The 21,797-nt window shown below is 38.1% G+C and overlaps 1 protein-coding gene and 1 long non-coding RNA gene across 2 annotated transcripts in view; one reads left to right on the forward strand and one right to left on the reverse strand.

The window, feature by feature from the left end:
- Positions 1 to 21,797, reverse strand: part of mthfd1l (methylenetetrahydrofolate dehydrogenase (NADP+ dependent) 1 like) — a 116,186-nt gene that overhangs the window by 80,700 nt on the left and 13,689 nt on the right. Inside the window, exons 10-18 of the mRNA XM_088625393.1 lie at positions 21,513 to 21,610; positions 20,926 to 21,099; positions 10,656 to 10,792; positions 10,094 to 10,140; positions 8,785 to 8,892; positions 8,593 to 8,667; positions 5,529 to 5,631; positions 3,581 to 3,657; positions 2,091 to 2,231 (exon numbers count right to left, since the gene is read on the reverse strand). Of these exons, the coding sequence (XP_088481519.1) occupies positions 2,091 to 2,231; positions 3,581 to 3,657; positions 5,529 to 5,631; positions 8,593 to 8,667; positions 8,785 to 8,892; positions 10,094 to 10,140; positions 10,656 to 10,792; positions 20,926 to 21,099; positions 21,513 to 21,610 (960 nt within the window). The remainder of the gene's footprint in view (positions 1 to 2,090; positions 2,232 to 3,580; positions 3,658 to 5,528; positions 5,632 to 8,592; positions 8,668 to 8,784; positions 8,893 to 10,093; positions 10,141 to 10,655; positions 10,793 to 20,925; positions 21,100 to 21,512; positions 21,611 to 21,797) is intronic.
- On the forward strand, positions 14,192 to 21,781 carry LOC148674783 (uncharacterized). Its single transcript, XR_015935395.1, has 3 exons — positions 14,192 to 14,319; positions 17,044 to 17,100; positions 21,508 to 21,781. It is a non-coding gene; the product is annotated as an uncharacterized LOC148674783 (long non-coding RNA).

Below are 21,797 nucleotides of genomic sequence, written 5' to 3' on the forward strand. Positions count from 1 at the left end.
ATGGGATGGTCAAGTTCTATTGAAAGAGAATACAAAGTTCACACTACATTTATAAAATGCACAGTTTCAGAAAAACTTAAATTTTGACTTATTTATTAAACTTCCTTTGCCTTCTTCACGTCCCTGACCTTTTTACTATCATAAGCACCTACAGTATCTATTCCGCCACTAGTGAACATAGAATGGATTTTCAAAGAATATATCAATGTCCTCCAAGAAAAGGAAACTTAGTGAAAGCTGAACAGTGTTTTTGCAGCCAGTATTTCCATCCTGTATATGCCAAGAATGCTTTTTGCACGAAACAAACCCAGCAACAATGTTGGAATTAAAAATAAATAAAAAAAACGGGAGAATTTTCAAATCAACTGATAATATATTGATTGGTTAATCTTTTAACCTGCATCAACTGGCAGCCGAGCCCCATGACTAAACGAATCAATGAGCTCCATTCCGACATGAATATGGAGGAACCAACATGTTCCAGATTCACTGGTATCAGATGTCACCTTCTCTAATCCAGAGAGTGAAAAGGTTTACAAGGCCGGCTGCCAGACTCTAGCCATGCTACACATTATATTACTTTGTGGGATCTCCCACCTCCCCTGGGGTGAATCATATCACAGATGAAAACAATTTATTGGCTCAGGCCTCTGAGCTTTCTGAATTGGCAATGGTGTTTCTATTCATACGGCACAGTGGATAGTGCTACAGTAAGTAAAGATGGTGGCTATTAAAATACATTTGTAAAAAAAAAACATAAGAGAAGCCAACCATGAAGAGCATAACAAAGGTAAGAGTGCATACAAATTTTAACCTAGAAACAAAGGGAAAACTGCATCAACTTTCCAAAAGACAACACAGTGAATTCCTGCCTAATTCCGCATATACGGGACTCTTTCACTGTACTGTGCATTGCATCGCTGCGCTTTAATAAAGAAGTAGTACGATTTATTACTAAAAAACTTAAAATTTGAATTACATTTCAAAATAAAGGACTGTGGGAGTCTGTTGCTAGCTGCCTATGTTGCTGAAGCCGATACCCTGGCTTCTTTCAAGAAAGGGGTGAATTACTTCCTTGGATCAACTAGCTACTATCATGCCAGATGGGCTGAATGGTCTCCTCTCATTTGCAACCTTTTTTATGCTCTAAAATATTAATTTACATATCACTCAGCCAAATTCACCAAGAAGGTCTTTATTTTCAGAGATTTGAATGATGATGTTGTCCTTACATGATCAATAACCGAGTAACAAAGGTGGGGTTCCATGACTAACAGTTTTTGTCTAGTTAAATTTAAACATGTTTTTTTGGAACAGCAGTGAAGCCAGGAAGCACAGGAAGAAGTACAGGAAACCAGGGAGCTCACAGAACTACAGGACATAGGCCCAACTGAGAGGCTCTAGAAGTTAAACTTCTTTTAAGACTGCCAGCACAATGATGTGAGCACAGTGCTGCTGTGCTTGGTTCCGAGAACTCAGATGACCATCCTTGATCATTTTGGCAAAGTTCATTCACATTTCAGTCCAGGAATTTCACCAAGTCTAAGATGAATCAACCGAAGCACATCAAAGTGGGATTCTTAAAAGTTCATTTTTACCACAGAATTAACCAAGCATAATTACCCCACTTAAAGCCACCATCCCCAATTCTCAAACTTGATTTTCAATTTTTTTTTTTTTAAACGCATCTTCTCATACTGTAAATCACAAAACTGAAACAAGCATCGTAAAGTTTCTATTATGCACTAGTCTGCCCAAAAGCCTGTCTGAGGTGATGGATATTAATTACAGATCATAAACCATCATACTGGAGTACATCATACTCCACCAGCTGTTAGATTGAGAAATTTGAATTGACTCTACTTCCAAAAAAAATACAAATTGAGCCATTTCTAATGTTACGCAATTAATAAGACACTTTCCGAAAACATTTAATGATCAAACTCTTTTTCTGAAGAATTGGCTTTTACAGTAATAAACACACTCCTGAAATGTGCATGTTACACATCACATCGTGCTTATATACAGGTTAAGGCGATACCTTCCAGCTGCAGTGCTTGGAGGTGCGGTGCTCCTAATGCAGTACATACCAAGTCATCTGCTGTCACTGGCTGACCTTTCCTGTCACTGCCAACCACCATCTTGCCAAGTCTCACTTTCATATCAGCCAACCCGTCTGTCAAGGCCAGGATGGCCATGATCTCACTGGCAACGGCGATGTCAAACTGAGTCTGCGAGGACAAAATAAAAAGAGTTCTATATTAAAGACCCCGAGGGAGCTTCTCAAATAATGTACAAAATACAATTTAAGTTAAATCTAGGCTTCTCTGAGCTCCTCCTAAATGTGCCACAGATTAAAGATTGAGAGCATTTAGATATTGGACAATAATGATGTTACACGCATATATTTGCAGAGCAATTATATATCATGAAGCAAAGAAGACATTTGAATGTCCTTGAGAGCTACTTAGACTTAAAACTAGAGTAGGTAAGCAAAGAAAGATCAAAGTATCCATTGCAAGGTGTGAGGGCACCTCAGTAAGGGTGTTTGCCCACGTTCACATGATCTACTGTAGGTGCTACGAGTCATGTGTCACGTCAATGCTGCTATCAATAGGGAGGGATTAGTTAGTCAAGGTTCTCTTGGCAACACATTGACTCCGGCGGCTTCCCAGGCATTTGCAGGGTGCAAAGCAGCTCTCCTACTTTTCACCGCGTAACCTTCATTACGTGGCTGTGTCTACTGCGATGTGCTCAAATAAAACAAGAGACTCGAACGTGGGCAGGTTTCGCTAACTTCTCATTCTCTCACGTGTGCGGTTACAGGGTGCACGGCGGTGAGCCGGGACAAAAACATACAAAATCGATAATAAAACATGAATCCAACTCAGGTGAGCATATGACATCTAATACTAAATTACTGAAAAAATACGCAGTGTTAGAAATATGTTCTAAATGTGTCAAGAGCCGAGCCCACAGTCTTTTAGGCAAAATTTAAATAATTCAGACAATCCCAACCTCATAGGATATTGAGTAACATGGGTATTACATACAATATTTTGTCTATTCTTTAATTTTATATTTCTCCTTTCTGAATTTTAACACCTTTTTTGATAAAACAAGTGCCTGAAATTACCGAATTCTCTGAATGCTACAAAGCGAGTTATTGAGGACAGCAGTTAAGCACACTGTAAATGCAAACATATGCTTTGCCTTGTATGTTTTTTTATAGAAATTTTTCAGCAAAAGAACATTTGCTTTCACTTATATTATTTCCCCATGCAGGTGTAGTGTTTATTTGTATTACCTCATTCAGATTTCATCAGACTGGCAACTACTGAAATATAATAGCAGGACACTTATTTTTTTGTGCTTTATAAAAAAGACTAGATGCCAAAACATGCCCATACTGCATAAACAATTCTTTTTGATTGGACAAAGAGTATTTGAAATATTTGTGTGGCTATATACATATAACAAATCTTACAATTTCTGTTTTTGCAGAGTTCAAATCTTTGAAGTTACCATACTGTGCATTTGGAATACATTTTATAATTACACTCAATTATAAGTTACTTACCTGACGAATGTGTCCTTTTTCAGTGTTTGCCTGACCAATGGTTATTTTCCTTAAGAACCGGTCGTTTGTATCTACAACTGAAACATGAACATGAAAAAAATAAATATTCTGAATGAATACATTGAATAATGTATTTTGGGTTGTCTTTATAAAACAATAACAGCAATGTTATTTTCATTTTTGTTTACTTAACATTTAAGATCTTTTTAAGACTTAAAATTGAAAACCCGCTGTGTCTGATTTTCTGCATATTTGCACATTTTTCACAGCGAAACTCGTCATATCTTTTCATGGGTTGTAGTAGTACATAGAGAAGAGTCTGAGAGAAAAAAATGACACCAAATGAAAGAAGCACCAAACTTTTGTTTGGTGTGCAAGGGAATCAAACACACAATCAAACGGGTATAAAAAAAGTTATTGCCTTCCTAGTGAACTCAACCCAATTAAAGGGATAATTAGGGTCAACTGTTTGAATACTTGGGTTGACAATCTGGCCTGATGTATCTCAGCCCCACCCTATATAAATCTGACTAACTTTGTCCCTTACCAGCAGAGTGAAGTTGTCAGCAGACGGGTTTTAGAAACACATCATGCTAAGATCAAAATAAATTCCTGAAAACATCCGGACTCTGGACTATCAGTCTGGAAAGGGTAACAAAGCCTTCTCTCAGGGCTCTGGGGCCATACTGTCCAAATGGAGAAAATCTGGGACAGCAGTGAATATTCCCAGGAGTACTAGTCCTGCCAAAATCTCTCCCAGCGTAAGGCGTAAAATTGTCCAGGAAATCACAAAGGACCATAGAAAAACATCTAGGGATCTGCAGGCCTCTCTCGCCTCGGCTAAGGTCAGTGTTCATGACTCCACCATTAGCGAGACACTGTGTAAAAATAGGATCCATGTCAGAGTTTCAAGACAGAAACTACTGCCTGCCATGTGAAGATGGACATGAATGCTTGCCTCAGGTTTGCCAAAATGCCCCTGGATGATGCTCAAGAATTATGGAACAATGTTCTATGGACAAAAGTGAAACTTTTTGGCTGACATGGACCCCATTATGTTTGGTAAAACCAAATACTGCATTCCACAGTAAGAACCTCATACAGTACAAACAGTCAAACACAATGGTGATAGTGTCATGGTTTGAGGACCTGGATGAGTTGTCATAATTGAAATAAACATAAATTCTGCCCTGGAACACAGAATTCTACAAGACAATGTCAGGCTATCCGTCTGCTAGCTGAAGCTGTTGGGTTAAGCACCAAGACAATGCTCCAAAACACGCAAGCAAGTCAACATCAGAAGAAATTTAGAATGTTCGATGGCCTAGTCAAGTCCAGATCTAAATTCCACTGAGATGATGTGGCAGAACCTGAAATGAGTTCACACTTGAAAACTCACAAATGTCACTGAGCTAAAGCAGTCCTGCATGGAGGACTGGGCCAACATTTCTCCACAGTGCTGCGAGGGACTGATCAATAACTACAGGAAACGTCTGGATGAAATTATTGCTGCCAAAGGTGTTGTAACCAGTTACTGAGTCCAAAGGGGCAATTTCTTTTTCACATGGGTGTTGCATAACTACCTTGAAGTATCAAAATTTTGTGTTATTTGTTTACTCAGGTCCCTCATATCTAATATTACGTTTTGGTTGAAGATGTGATAAAATTCACAAAAAATAACGCAGAAAATCAGAAAGGGGGCAAATACTTTTTCATGGAACCGTACATTAGGCTGGAATACACCCAATTATCTTTGGCATTTTGTTTATGTTAGAATGCAAAATCAGTGTTTTAACAGGTTATTCACAATTCACAAAAACAACTGTGAATAAAAAATATTAAAACAGAAAGGAAACTTAAAATGATTTTATATTACAGTATTCAAGATCCAACTAAAAACGAATCCCATATTCAGCATTAATGTAGACTCTCATTCTTCTGTCCATACCTCTCTGCCATGTGATGGTCGAGGGGTCAATGTCAAGGCGTACAAACGAGTTAATCTCCTCCGGGGTCAAACTCTCAGGGTCTGTCTTGTTGATGCCCAGTCGCTAGACGGTGCAAACAAAGAATTAAAATATTAATACAGTACATGTGAGCAGTTCCAATCCATTCATAATCTCTTCCAATAAGTCAACAGAGGACTGTAGAACTTCAAACTCAATATTCTCAACACTATCTCATTTCTCAGGTTTCCTTTGCTAGTGGCAATACAGTACATAATATGTTTGCAAATCCCCGATGATCAGTAATACACCAATTGAAAAAAAAGTAATTCACTTAAAATTCACCACACCTTGGCCAGACAGAGTACAGGCTGCAAATGTACAGAAAAGTTTTTTTTTTCTCCGATAGCCATCCATGAAGTACAGTCATGGAAGTCAGAAGTAGAAAATTATTTAAAAAATCTAACAGAAAAACATTTTGTTCTGACAATGCAGACATTTCAGTGAAAATTCTGCTTTTTGAATAATTATGGCTTACAGAAGAATGATTTTAATGTGGCCATTAACATTTAAACATGAAAGTGTATTTGCCTTTAGAACCCTGTAACAAGTATTGTTATTATTAGCGTGTATTTAAAAAACAAGAACAGCAACAAAAAATGAAATACTAAAGTATTTCCTCTTCAAACAATGACCACATAACTCATCACCTTAAATCTTGTGGAATTTCATTTACCTTGATTTAAATTAGATATCATATCTGGATATCTATGGGTAGAATGAACAACAACTGTCTGTATACTACACATCTATAACAAAGATCAGGAAGTGTGACAGAATTTACAGTAATAGAAATGATGTTATTAGTGAAAGATTACAGTTTATCTTGGCACAAAAGAATAGGCCCCAGAAATCACCATTAACTACTCAACATGAGTGCTGTAAGGCATGGGATCAGAAAGGAGAATAACTCAAATAAACACCTGCTTCTCCCCTTTGCTCCACTGCAAGACAAGCAGGTTTCAACTTGTGGAGGAAGGAAACTGTCGGACATTTCTTTAAAGCACAAACACTGAAGGATAAGTGGTGCTACATTATAGCGCTGAAAATAAATATATCACATCTTACCATATAACTTCAAATATCTGAAAATATGTAATTACGTACTTTAATTTACTAAGGACGTTCACTGTAAACTTAAATTTGCCCGTATTTCTCAGATAAGAAGAAAGGGGAGTCACATTTAAGCACAGGCTCTAGACAAGTCATCAAGTGTTAAGCAGAAATGCAACTGAAACAGTCCATTTCGTTTCACCACTGGAAATATTTGGTTTCCCAGATAATCTCTGAAAAAGCCAGTAATGGTTTATTGCTTAAGCACTCGCGACTCTTAAGGCCTCAGCATCCCATGATCTTTGATGGCGCCACAACACATCTTCCATGCTTACTAATATTTTACTAATAGATGAACTTTACAACTGCTAAAGCAAAGTCCGACTGTTTAACCTTTTGTGTTAAACTTTACATCAGCTACTTCTAGGAGCTTCATGCTTTCATTTTCCATATAGTTAGTTCCCTTTCAGAAAGTGGTATCACGGACCACATACCAATTTTGTGACTCTAAACAGCAGTTTAGCAACACGGCAACAACACTGACAGTAAGAAGAGCAAACTTGCTACTAAACTGCTCATATATCCTTTTCAACACAAAACATGGATCCTTGAGGCAAATCACGCAGGGTTTCCCACAGGAAAAAATTCTCAGGCCAAAGTGGCACATTAACGTTAGCCCTCCCCCACTTAGCTACTGTAGATTACTATACGAGCTTATCTTATTACTGAAACTAAACATTATCATGATCAAGACTATTTCGGCCACAACAGTTAGCTTAATTGTATAGGATTCATCAAGGATGCAGGCTATCAATAATGAGAACGAGTTTTGTGTTTGATGCTATTACTGTTTTTTACATCATAGAGCCATTATTGTGCGCGTTTCGCTATCGAGGGACTGTTATTATTTTGCGCTCTTTGACGCAAAATTAAGTGGCTCCCACTCCCTTTATTATTCTTTAGAAATGATGCTTCTCACCAACTTTTGCAAGCAACAAAGGGACACAGTATTTTTCTGTGACCCAGAATTTCAGCTGCGAGGATTACTGATTCAGTATTACGTCCATTACTGATATAGCTCTCAAGATTCCAAGACCATAATACACGAGATTTTCTGTTAAGAACTGTGATTGTGCAATATTTGCATCGCCGGTTTCTTTAATTCCCGTTAAGAAAACAAAAACGCATTGATTAAATTAATGGAACCACAAGTCTCTATGACTGTTTCAGAATTTTCCATCCATTACTTTGTTTTTTAATCCCCGTAGACTCGATGCAAATGCAGAAGAGTTTCAGATCAAGGGATGAAACCGCGAGATTTGGTCTCAATGCACGAGACGTCAGAGCTATGTGATGACATACTGTACCGCTGCGGCTGCTGGCTGGCAAATGACCTTCCAGACTACGAAACAGTATTTCAATATAGATTCTTGAGCACATTTTGTCGGCATTCAAGCATTGGTTTGGCCAGGCAGCCAGCCGGGCCTGTACACAACTGCAGGAACCATTGACTGTATTTGTACTAGTGGTGTGCACTAAAAAAGTGGTCATTGTCCCATTGCGGCCATATAGTGAAGTGTATGGTATAGGAACAGTACGCAATTAAAGCACTTCACAAAAAAAAAGCTTGTACCTTATAAATATGAGGATGAAAATTCTAAGTGAAATCACTGAATTAAATCATGCAAATAAATGCTGAAAGAAAATATTAGCCAAATGCTCTTTCCATCTAAGGAGTAGCCCAATCTTGTTTCCTAATACATGGTGTGCATGGTCACTATCCCAATGCGGACACACACAGTAGCCAAGAAGCAACTTGCTCTGTGCTTCCAGGATAAGATGTAGGATGCCTCAGCCCTTACCAGGAATAATCAGCCTTCTGATAAGAGATAAACAGTCACATGACGTTTCATGTGCGCACTGGAACTGTCTCAAAATGCAGAGACTACTTACTTGCAATCTGGCAATCTGTATGGAGGAGAACTTTCTGACTCCATTGACAGAAGGCACAAGTCTGTTGTACAATGCCTGTTAAAAAAAGAATAAAAAACTTTTTTCTCTCCGAAATGAGCCTTAATATACGTCAAGGAAACTTGCTACTGCAGAGTCCACAGTAAAACATTCTGCTGTGGCACCAGACGCTACCTTGTCCGACTGAGTTGCTTCATGAAGAACCCTGGCATCAATTGCTGCTGCTAACAGGTTGTTGGCCGCTGTGATTGCATGGATGTCTCCCGTCAAGTGAAGATTGAACTGTAAAGGAAGCCTTCATCAATATATATTCATTATATGAAAATAAGAGCAGTCATGAGGCAATGCTTTCTCAATACCATACGACTCTTTGTAGCTGTAACTCTATTTATTGGTAACGGTAAAAAATTGTAACAACTGAAGGTTCTTAAAAAATAATGAAGTGCTGCCAAACATTTATGTCAGGGTTATTTTACATTTGGATTTACCAATGGTTGCCTATTTAAAAGCTAGTCAGTTTGGAGATGTCAATTGTTTAGCACCCTGTTTTCATACAACCACACATGGAGAATAGAGGACTCGTGCTCTTCTCCAATGTACCCCCCGCCACAGCCATTTGCCCCTCTGTGAGCTCTGCGGTGTCTTGAAGGAGCATTAGCACTGAGTGGAATGGTGGACATGTCTTGTTGGGGGCTCATGGCATCTCCCCTAGGGGCTGCTACTGCAGCAAAGACCAGAAGAAACCCTGGCCAACTGCAGCCCAATCAACACCAACGGCTCCTGGCTAATTTCTTGTTACCACCTGCAGCTGCAGACGACCGATGACATGGTCCAAGGTCAAACCAATGTCTGGACCACAAGGCCGAGCCTGTGCTCTGAGCGACTGATTGCACTGACTGACCAGTCATAAAGGTCGTTATTTTAATTGATATCCAAGGAACATCATTAGAAGGAGAATAATCATAATCACAGAACTAAATCTAATATCTGTTTAACATACCTTCTATGAAGCACTTTGTCCAAAAGCATATTTTGCTTCAAAAAATGTAATATTTCTTTCTAGTTCTTTCTGTATGAACCATGTCATTTTTAGTCAGTGAAGAAGCATGTGGCCATTATTGACAAAATAAACATCGTTTTATCCTGCTGAAAGGTGTATGGTATTCACATATGCAACAAATACTATTAAACGTTTAAGATACATATCAATTTGGTTCTAGAATGTAATGCATACTTCACAAGTTCTGAAGCAGTTAACAGCTCAGGATATGATTCTGCCAATCCAAGAGAACACTGTGAAGAAAGAGCTGTCATGATACATTGCATCTGCAATTACTCCCTGCTTTGAAGTCTTTCTGTTGTCTTTGCTAGCAATAACTTCCTCATGAAAAATATTATGCTAAAGAGCGAAAGGGATGAAGTTGTTTTCAAGCAGATCAGTCCAGCTGACAAGGTCTTATGACTGCGATTATGACTTGCTTACCTCCTCCATTGGAATGACTTGAGCGTAGCCACCTCCTGCCGCTCCCCCTAGAGCAGAGAGAACAAATTCAACATTCAGGACCCAGGATACAAAGAGATAAAAGTCAATAAAACTGTGTGCCCTTGCAATGATCCTTCACTGCTACAGTGTTTCAGGATAAAATTTATTAAGAGTTCCCTACGCGGACAAAACCATGGACAGCCAAACAGTCGGGGTTAACGCGGTGCTTTACCAATGTTTAAGGAAAACATCAATACGGGCTGTAATAAAGATTAGTCCTCCAAAAACTAACTTATAAAAAAGGCGATTTTAAATTTGGAAGGTAAGATCTGAAGACAGTTCAGTGAAAAGAAAGGGTATTTTAATTAGCAGTGTGTAAGAGAAACTGGGGTCTCAAGAGTCAACATTTCTGCCCCCGCATGGGCCAAGGTAATATCTGCTCCCAGCTCAGCATGAAAGGCGATTTCAGTCCGGCCTTTCCCAGAAAGTTCCAGAATATTTTATCAAATATAAAACTCGACACACGGACAGCTTCGGTGCGGCCTGGGGACGAACACAATACCTTTCACACCAAAGGTGGGCCCTTGAGAAGGCTGCCTCAAACAAGCAAAGGAGTTGACCTTCAGGTGGGCAGTGAGAGCCTGGGCCAGGCCAATGGACACTGTGCTTTTTCCTTCCCCCAGGGGGGTGGGAGTTATCCTTCGAAGAAGAGAGAAAACACCTTTGAACTTTCCCCTACTTCACCAATGGCTGTCATAGTTGGAACATACAGTAGGTTGTGGCAGAGAGATAAATACCAAGGTCAATAAGTCTTGCCTTGCACTCCACTTGTGGGACAGACAAAGGACTGCCATAACCCTTATCAGGAATAAGTGTTTGTTCGATAACGAATGATTGGTTAGAGGTATTAAAACAAAAGAGAAAGGTGTCTCTTACAGAGACGGATCCTTTACTGGGTTTTCCTGAATAAGCACAGAAATGGCTTCCAATCAGTTATTTCTGGTTAATAAAGAAAGCCTGAGTACGTATGTGTGCCGTGGATAGGAAAATTCCAGAAAAATAATCTTTGGCTACATTACATCACCTTACAATAGAAGTTAAATAAAAAAACGGTACAACAATAAAAACTATCTATTTTCATAGAAGTTGTATTAGCTGAAAACGTTAAGCAAGGATGTAAGCAATTTAGATAACTTTGGGAACTAGTCTCACATGATTTTAAAGCAGCTAGTCTATGACTGTTCACTTTGTTGCAGTAGATAACAGATATCAACTGAAAGAAATTCAGATTATAATCTGTATCAACTGACACAAAAATGTAATGAGGTTTGAATTACTGTATTGCATGCCTGTAATTAGACAATTTATGGGATATTTCAAAAACATGCTAACAAATAAAGGTAGGGGAGAAAAGTTTCCAAAATAACTAATATTTCACAACTGATCGCAAAACAGCACGATCTTAGAATATTATCGGAAGGCTAAATAACTCAAACAGAAGCAAGCACAATAACGTAAAACGAACACAGAAAACCCATGACATTAAAACAGGATGAAATGAAACCTATGAATCTAGAAAAAAAAACATATTGAATTTCTAATATTATAGCTCACAAACAACATTCTTTCTACCAGTCTCAAGATAAATCCAAATTAATTGGTCAAGTAAAAGACTGAGGGATCTCCACACTATTGGCAGAGCTGCAGTTCTGTTCCTCTCTGGATATCGCCAACTACTTTAAGCTACATGATGGATTTTGCAAAACATTCCCTACAGTAGAAAGTTCATGTTTCGCTCTCTTTTACACATCAAAATAATGTTAGGCAAGACAAGGTCCCCACCCTGACAGACAATCATGTCTCGAAAATTCAAAAGCCTTTGGTATTTCAGAGGTCTGTAGTTAGAAGCATACCGTCCGATTTACTGTATCATTAATCCATACCTTTTGAAAGCATACAGAGAAACACTGCTCTGTCTGTGTTAAACAGCTCAAGCTGGGGCAGCTTTGCTTAACACAAGACTTTCTTTTAGCCCCATCTATGAGAAAGGACATGTTATCTTGGCACCAGTTTAAAGAGGCTTGCCTGGGTCTGACATTAATTGCCGCAGACCTTCAACTCTCTAAAGGTTTCACAACAAAGGGAGTCCATTTGCAGGAGGTTGCAAAGTGGACTTTCATTCCTGTCTGGCTGCCAGGGAGACTGTTTGTTTCAAACATTAAAGAAACTGTGGTTCTCATCCGCCTAGTGAGAGAGGTGCTTTTTCACACAGAGGTAAACAGAGGTATACAGTACAGACTGGTATGTGAATATAAAGCCATCAAAAGATAAGCCTTTCAACAAGTAAGACTCTTACTGCACGTTTGAACCGAAATTCTTCAATACCGCAGTTTGTGCACTATATATTAAAACCTGTATATTTCAAATGGAGTAGGAGAAGAAATTCATTAATACATTCTAAACTTTTCTAACCATTGACATTGAGACAAATACTAAATCCAGCACTTCATATTCATAGCCTTTCCTTAACAAACAAAAAAATGTCCCTTTTCATCATGTTAAAAAATTCAGGGTCAGATTCTTAAAAAACGATTTAAACAAAATTTTCAAGGTATAGTGTTATACAAGGTATTGAATGGAGTATGCCATAAACATCCACCTGCAGATAGTGATTAGAATTTAACACTGTATAATGAAATTAAGAATTTAAGGAGAAGTGGTTTTCATGTGCATATTGAAAATGGAGAAAAACATAATATAATACAGCAAAAGAAACCAAAATGATAGATATGGTTAATGACTCAGTTCTTACTGTTTGTCATAGGACAGGTTTGGATTGTTCTCATCTTTTAAACAGCCAAGACAGAAATGCAAAGTACTTTGACTCTATACAAATTGAGTCCAATCATACGTTTTCAATATCAGGAAAGGAGATGGAACACAAGAGGAGTAGAATGGGACAGGACAGATATGGACAAACAAATGGTAACAGTTTAAATAGATCCTGCTGAAGCTCAGATGATTTCTCCCAAAAGCGAATACATTCAAAACTATAAAACAGGATCTCAAATTGTTCAACAAAATCCATTAGGAAAAATATATGAGAATAAAAAACACTTCATAAAACGATCAAAAAGAAAGTTAAAGAAAAGGAGTACAACAAATTGCATGCACGGTTAAAAAAAGGAGATTAGAAAGGCCACGATAAAAGAAAAAGGAAGATAGCAATGGGGACTGAAATAAATTACATAAACACATATCTACAACAGCAAAACAATCAAAAAGCATCATGCAACAATGTATCTGGGACAGAAATGGGATATTTCTGATGTACTAAACAGATTTCACCCAGGTGTTCACTAAGAAAGAGGTCAACAACATGTCTCAGGCAGTGGAATTACACTGTATATCTTTGGACTGTGAAAGGGAAACTGAGACACCCGGTGAAAACACACACAAACATGGGGAAAACATACAATTCCACACAGATAGCGCCCCAGGAATTGAACCCAGGGCTCCAGTTGTGCAAAGCAGAAATGCTAACCACTGCACCGCCATGTTACCCTTAATGTCTTTATTCACATTTTGTCACTATTGATTCAGTACAAATTTAAAAGAAAATATAGAGGAGAAATGTTTTTCTTGTCGTACATATATTTATACACCAATTGACAAAACAAATCATGATTAAACTCTGTGATGTTTTTTTTATTTTAAAATTTCTGATCAGTTTACAGCTCTACATGTTGTATAATATGGTAATATTATTGCTAGAAAGTCCAAATGGCCCCCTCACATTGATAACTTATCCTTTGTTTCATTAAAATTAAAAAATAATGTTATCAACTGATATGGATACATACAGAATGCCAATTCTGTGTTAAAGCAATTCTGCTCTTTTCACTCAATGATTTTCCTTTAGAAAATGTTTGAGATGATTTAAGACAGTATTTAACCCTAAACTTTTTGAAGGACAGAAAACTTTACCTTCAGCAGCAGCCCTTTATATTAGCCACTGCTAACTTGGATTGTTCTCATTTTCTAAGATGAAATAGAGATTGCTAATGATTGTTTTTTTTTTCCTCACCCAAAGAAAACTGTGTTAATAAGAATTAAAGCCGCTATAAAGAGAGGCATAACTCCAGTCCTCCAGGACCAGAAGAGGTGCAAAGAAAAACTGTGGACGCTCTTCTCCAGCATGGGAGTTTTGCACCACAGTAACAACAGTAAGTGACAGTGGATTAATGAGCAAATTGGTAATACCAGAAATACAATCTGGAGTTACAATATATGGGTATCTAAGATGTCTGCTCAGTAGTAAAAATATATATCTTACGTACCTACTTAAACAATGTGGTTTAACATTTCTAAGTTCAAAATGTGGTTTAACATTTCTAAGTACAAAATAAGAAACTTACATAAACAATGCGGTTTAAAAGAAAGAAAACTAAATGTTTCTGGTAAATCTCAAATCTAAAAAAATGTGTGTAGAGTAAATACATAATGATATTCAATAACAACTAGGTAGTCTGTTACTGTGGGCTCATAAAGTGGTCCTACTATATTTTAACCAACTGCCAGACTACCACATTAGGTAAAGGATCATGTATTTTTGTGCTTAACTTTCAAGGATACTACGCTAGATACAGTACATTTCACAACGCATGGACCATTTCTTTCACAGACTTGGAACAGGTATGCGTTCCAATCAACAGGGAGAACCATCTGCACTCTGGTCAGCCAGAAGTAACCAGCCTATAATGTTAGAGACATTCAGCCAGAATGGAAGAAGTGGGGCAATGCAGACCTGTATATCCTGCCCAAATCAGATGCTACAGGCCTTGAAGTGGTTGCCTAGAACTGTGATACCACTTTTTCCCATTCTTGTAACTTTTTGCTGGAATCCACCAGGCCAAAGCCTGTGCAAGAGATTACTGGATCTTTTCAGGGTCCACAGCATTAGAACAAGCATGTGGATCCCCGTCACCCTCAAGTCTTCAAGTATCCAGAGTAAAACACGATACCACAGGCCTACACAACGTTCAATGTAAGCTAAGAAATGTCATTAGCAGTCCAGTGTTTGCTCACTTGAACATTTCTAATAAAACTAGCCTGTCCAGTTTCTGGGAGGAGCCCCTATAAAGATGACCTGCAGAACAGTTGCTGGAAAATCGATTTTCCTAGTGGAATAACGTTCAGGCCAAGCAACTGCATTTCTAAATAAATTTAAGACAGCTTTGCCATATTCTACAACATGTGGAGCTGTAAACTGGTCAAAAAATAAATAAAAAACATCACAGAGTTTAATCATGATTTGTTTTGTCAATGGGTGTATAAATATATGTCTGTAGCCAAGAAAAACATTTCTCCTCTATATTTTCTTTTAAATTTGTACTGAATCAATATTGACAAAATGTGGATAAAGACATTAAGGGTAGCGTGGCAGTGCAGTGGTTAGCATTGCTGCTTTGCACAACTGGAGCCCTGGGTTCAATTCCTGGGCACTATCTGTGTGGAACTGTATGTTCTCCCCATGTTTGTGTGTGTTTTCACCAGATGTCTCAGTTTCCCTTTCACAGCCCAAAGATATACAGTGTACTGGTTGGTTAATTTGCTCCTGGGAAAACTGGCTGTGGTGGGAGCAGGTGTGTCCTGTGATGGACTGGTGTCCCACCCAGGGTGTATCCTGCCTTGTACCTGCTGCTTGCCAGGATAAGCTCTGGGTTCCCTGCCGCCCTGCATTAGACAAAGTGTTTGGAAAATGAACGGATAAAGAAAGTGATGTCCTTAAACTTTTCTTGAATTCTCCTTAGTTGTCATTGTTAAAACAGTTGCATTTACCTCATTAAAGTTTTCATTGTGACTACGTTTACATGCTAAATATTGAGGCAATCTACATTTAAAGCTCTCTGAACAGAAGGACTGAAGTATCACTTCCAGTACTGAGACGTCATGTATAGCAAAACCAAATTGACCAAAACGTAACAGGAAAACGTTTTTTGTAGTAACAGCACCGAAATTTTATGGAACCTACATCGACAGAACCTTCAGACCTCAAGCGCCTTTCTTAACTGAATCAATTCCTTCATTCATGCATCAGTGACTCACAAGTTCTTACAGTCTTTCAAAACAGGTGAGCTAAAAGAAATAGGATGGGGGCTGTGACCAGGGTTGGTGGCTCCTGACATAAGTAACAGAATAATGCTGATTAACACTGTATAAAGGATTGACCCTCTGGGGCTTCGGTCTGGGTCAGGTTTAAGCTCCAAATACCACACACTGTCCCAGGTCACCCATATTTGTTTAATGGGGCACCAGTCTGGCATGGAACACATCAACAAACTGTTGTGGGCATTAGTCATTTTCTCAGTCTCCTCCTACTGGCACATCCTCCAGGGGCTGACTTAGACCATCGAACCTCCAACTTTCTGACAGCACAAAGGCACTGTTCTCTTGATAAGTGGGGTACTTTAGCTCCTTTACATGCTTTTCTTTCTGTTCACTAGGCCATTTCATCTCATTACCTCAGTCACTAATGAGGTGATTTAGTAGCTATGTACTCATCACTCAAACCTATCGTGGCAAGCCAAGAATGACCAAATAACCCAAACAATCCCAAAAGTATCTAAGCGTTATTCAACATGCAACATGATTTTTCTAAGTTGCCGCACGTGGAGTGACAGTTTGTTTACTGTACAAAATAAGAAACCTGAGCCTGCAATTGTGTGTGTGTCTTTAAGTGAGCAATGAAGAAGAACCATTACAAAGTGCCCACGCCCGTGTTCAGGCCTTGTATTTAAAAACAAACTTAATCCCACTTTTAAGGATTTCTGTCTCAATAATAACCTTTACTTTACACTAGAGAGCAGAAAGAAGGATACAGCCGTAACACGGCCCTTTATCTTCAGTGTCGGATTAACCTCTACTTGTTCCTTTGCTCCCTAACACAGCTCCCCTCTCAGGCATCTTCAGACCAGGGGCTCAAGGATCCCTCAGATGTCTTAAGAGTAAGTTTTATGATACATTCTATTCAATTTGTTAAATGACACGTTACAAGGAGTTAATAAGAAAATGCAGAGCTGAAAAATGGAAATGTGATACACAGAAGTACTGTCCGTTTTGAGATCTTTAAAGAACACTACACAGCATTTAGACTTCTACACACATATATATGGACTCACTGTCCAAAATATTACAAAGCTGCACAATAAAGTTCCTACTAATTTAGTACTAGCCACACTAGTTTTAAAGTCTATAAAAGGGTACGTTTTGTATTCTGTAGTTTCAAATTCGACCTAATGAAAAGCTTGTTTGCCAGATTTGTAGAAAGACCTTACTGCTCTCATTTTTTACATAGTTTAAAAGGAAATCTGAATGCTAGATGACTACAGCATTTCTTTAAAAAGACGATGAATTCTAACATAAAATGTTTCTCAACCTGCATTACACAGACACAGCCAGCAATCGAGACATTGCATTTGTATTCAAATACTGTATCGGACCACAGATCTGATTTAGACAGAACACAGAAGTTTACCCAAAAAGGAACCTACTGTTTTTCATGTTTTTACAATATGATAGCACACACCCCCTCTTTTAACCTAGCTGTGAAACACTCCTTCTTAATAACATTCAGAAGGTGCTTAGTCTTATCCTAAAGTCCCGGAGCAAAATGGCCACACGTACAGCATTGTTTTCTTAATCTCCTATTTTCTATACAGCTTTAAAACCCAGGTTTTATCAGTCAAACACTGCCCAGTTCTACTTATATCTACAAATAAGAGTACAACCCCACTTGCTCTCGGAAATACAGACCTACCCTGAATAATGTAGACAAGATTTATTTCAACTAACTTACAAGCAGTTCTAACAATGTGACAATGTTGGAAGTCAATTAACCCACTTTAATTTTTTAGCAGCTTCAGGGTGAAGGGTAAGCCAAAGCCTATTTTCCCAGCAAGCAACAGGCACAAGCAGGGAACACCCAGGACGGGACATGAGTCCATCACAGGACACACAGACACAAACACAGATACACACACTCACACAAAGCCTAATTTTCCCAAAAGACAATTAGCCTACCTAGTATGCTATTGGACTGCGGGAGGAAACCCACGCAAGCACAGAGAGAACATACAGACCATGCAGACAGCACTCCACTGAACTAAACTGAACTGAACCCAGCATACTCTTAACACAAAATGCAAAACAATTTTATTAAATCATCCTACCTAACTCTCTCTGCATTAAAACCATGAATCAACTACAATTGTGATTTGCTACATCTGACTGTGAAGTTCACTAGGAAACCAATCTGGGAAATTAAAGAGGACAAGTGTACCAACGGGATACAAGTAGGTAAAGGTATTTAGTTTTAAGTCAAGATGTATTATATAAGTATAATATACCTTACTGTTTATTTTAAATGGATCCTCTGTATAGGAACTTCAGGCCCTTATCGTATTTAATCATCGGTTTCAAGAAAGGCTTTTGAGAATTCATATAGCATGTCAGGTGACCTTGGATGCCCCCTAGTGGTAAGTTCTGCAAATCATGTTTCACAAAATCACATCATTCTTTTAAGGCTGCAAATGAACAAGTAATAGGTTTATTTAATGCTGAAAAGAGAAGAAAGAAAACACAATGTTTCGGCCGTGGAGCCTTCTTCAGGTGCTCTCACCTTCTTCTCAGGTGCATTTGGAGCCTTCTTCAGGTGCTCACACCTGAAGAAGGCTCCAAGGCCGAAACGTGTTTTCTTTCTTCTCTTTTCAGCATGGAATAAACCTATTCCTTGTTTCTTTGCAGCCACCCACCTGAACTATATTCTTTTAAGGCATCTACGTATCAAACAGAAACTGTTTCAAACAACCTTTTTCTATCCAAAGATGTAAAGCTCCCATTTTGTCAAAGAAACATCACTGATGATAGCAATAGCAATCTAATCATACAATCTTTCTGCCACTGGTTTCAATCCTACCTTGACATCTAACATTCAATCTTTTATTTCCTATTGCACCGTTTCCCATGGTTGTACACAAATAGCTTTTCCATATTTGCACAGACCTCATCTACAGTTTTCCAAAAACATTGGAAAAGAACTAAGAAGTATAACACACCCCCTTCCCAAACACAGTCTCTTGTCCTGCTCATAGGCGACTACATAGCGAATGACAGAAACATTCTGCTGATTTCACTCACAAAAGACATATTTCAGTATTTTTTAAAATTATTGGTAGACCCTTCAGAAAACAGGAGCAGTAAGTAAAGAGCAAATCTATTTTTTAGTTTCATTTGTGCAAAACGTTATTACAAGCGAACTGAGAGTGAAAGGTTTCAGTTGCCATAACCCATTCTTGAGATTCTTGGGAAGAAGTGCTTGGATTTCTCCATGGATTGTCAATCAGGAAAACGTTTAAAGGCATTATATGTGGTCTGTCAGAGCGTCCTCTAAATGCCTAGCAATTACCAGCAGTACTTTCTTTTTCTACTGATCTACAAAAAAAGAACAAAAGAGTGCAAATGAGAGGGGGCTATTCATCGCATCTGGCTCATTTGGTTTCTAATAGCTAATTGATCTCATCCAGCCATTTCTTGAAAGAAGCAAAAGGATCATTTTCAACAACTAGGGTAATTTGTTACAGACCTACAGCATATATGGCAAAATATACTATCAATTCAATTTTTAGAATAACAGTGGCTATCTTTTAAAGCTCCCGCAAGATTCTCAATTCTCAACTCAATTTATGTGAGCTAATATTTGTGTTCAAACTTAGAAGAGAAGTTAATCAAACAACATGGCTTTAAGAAATTACTGTATAAAGGATACAGTCAATATATAGATGGTGATTATTGATTGTGCTTTTCTATAGCCAAACAAAATGGCTCAAGTTTCAGATCAACAGCAGTCTGCTGCAGTAGAACATAACAGTACAGTACCAAACATCTTTTAACCTTGTCAGCAACACCTTATATCTTTGGCTCAGTCTCATCTTTACACACATCACTTACCAAGACAGGATAATTTACCTATACACTCCTTGCAATATCTTAGATTACTTGTCTCTTAGACATGCAATAATGTTGTTTTAAACCTCCCGGGTAAAATTGAGACCAATTCAGAAGACCACATTAAGGAAGATGCATCTTTCTAGTCAGCCATCTTGATGGAGAACAGCATTCTGGCTTCAAATCAAAGCAGAGAAACAGAGCTTTGAGGTTTTTTTACTTGAAGATTTTTGCTTCGCGTTACAAAATAACCCCAACTGAAATTAAGTTGGAAAATAAAGACGGGAGGCCAATGAGACGATATAACACCTTCAAAATGCAAATGCTTGGCATCATTCTATAGAAAAATACCCACAGATATGAAAATATTAACAGATTTCCATACAGTTTGTCTATAGTTTTACCTAATAAAATAATTTTATTATTTTATTTATTAAAATAAAAAAAAATATTTTATAATAATTTTACCTAATAAAAACCATGCTATGTTTTGCTTCTTCTTTTAAACATTAGATGAATACAAATTCAAAGTATCAAAAAATTGTTGTTTTTTTTTCAGATCTCAGATTTACTCAAACAAGGTATTAAAGGATAAGAAAATAACTGCTGGACATGCAGGGTTAAAACAGCACTTTTTTTTAAAAACAGAACTTTTTTGTTTTAATGTTAACATGCCAAAATAAAAATAAATTGCTAAAGGAATACAATGAGGCAGGTCAACTAAAATCGCAGACTGATCCATTCTACAGACCTTTTTCTTTAAAGCTGCACATTAAATACAAAGTGCTAACAGTGAAAAGCCACTGACGCTGGGAGGAGGCTCTTACCCTGCCACAAGGACGTATTTCCCATCTGGCACCTCTTTCAATCTCTCCAGGAGAGATAATCTCACTTTGGCTTTCGTTCTTCCATACACTTCAATTTCATCTGCCAGCAACCCGATCTCTTTGGCAAGCAGGTCGATTGCCTTTGGAGTCTGGCCCCGGGAAATCTCGATGTCACTGGGAAAGGGAAACAAGGGAAAAGCTGAGGAAAAACTGAATATGGTACGAAGCAATGTAAAGAACTGTGTTCAGAGGTTTATTGGAATGTACCCAGGCTATCCCCTTCAACAATTTGAGGGGATTTTAAAAATCATATACTGATGGTCATGGGAGTTTTGCCATCTTCAATGCGAGATTAACTGAAACACTTACATTAATCAACTTAAACAGAGAAAAATGCTTTCACTATCTCCCTAGTAGTCTACCAAATGACAATACAGAAACAAAATGAACTGCAGGTAGGTATTGTGGCATATTACATTAAAAGTTAAAGGTTGAATAATATTAAAAAAGTCTTTAAAAGATGTATTGTTTTATTTTATAATTTGATATATTGCTTATGACAAATGTCTGCTTTTCCATCAGCTTACCTGGGTACAGGAGACAGGGGCTGGAGCTTAAGGCATCGAAGATTCCAGTGCCTGTACTGCTGATGGTCGACCCACCTACGGCCACTCGCGACAACATTCTGACAAAAAGAGGCACCGCTAAAGAACAACTTCCATCGCACGTTTATTAGAAGTCTACTGAAAACACGTCACACTTCCTGATGATGCTTTAGAAATGTTATGGGGAGAAATTACAGAAGGGATATGGTCATTTTAATTGAATCATAAATAAAATATTAAAGGATGCTATACTTGGGACTTCAAACA

Source organism: Lepisosteus platostomus, chromosome 3 (assembly GCF_059453375.1).
Source record: "Lepisosteus platostomus isolate fLepPlt1 chromosome 3, fLepPlt1.hap1, whole genome shotgun sequence".
Classification (NCBI taxonomy): domain Eukaryota; kingdom Metazoa; phylum Chordata; class Actinopteri; order Semionotiformes; family Lepisosteidae; genus Lepisosteus; species Lepisosteus platostomus.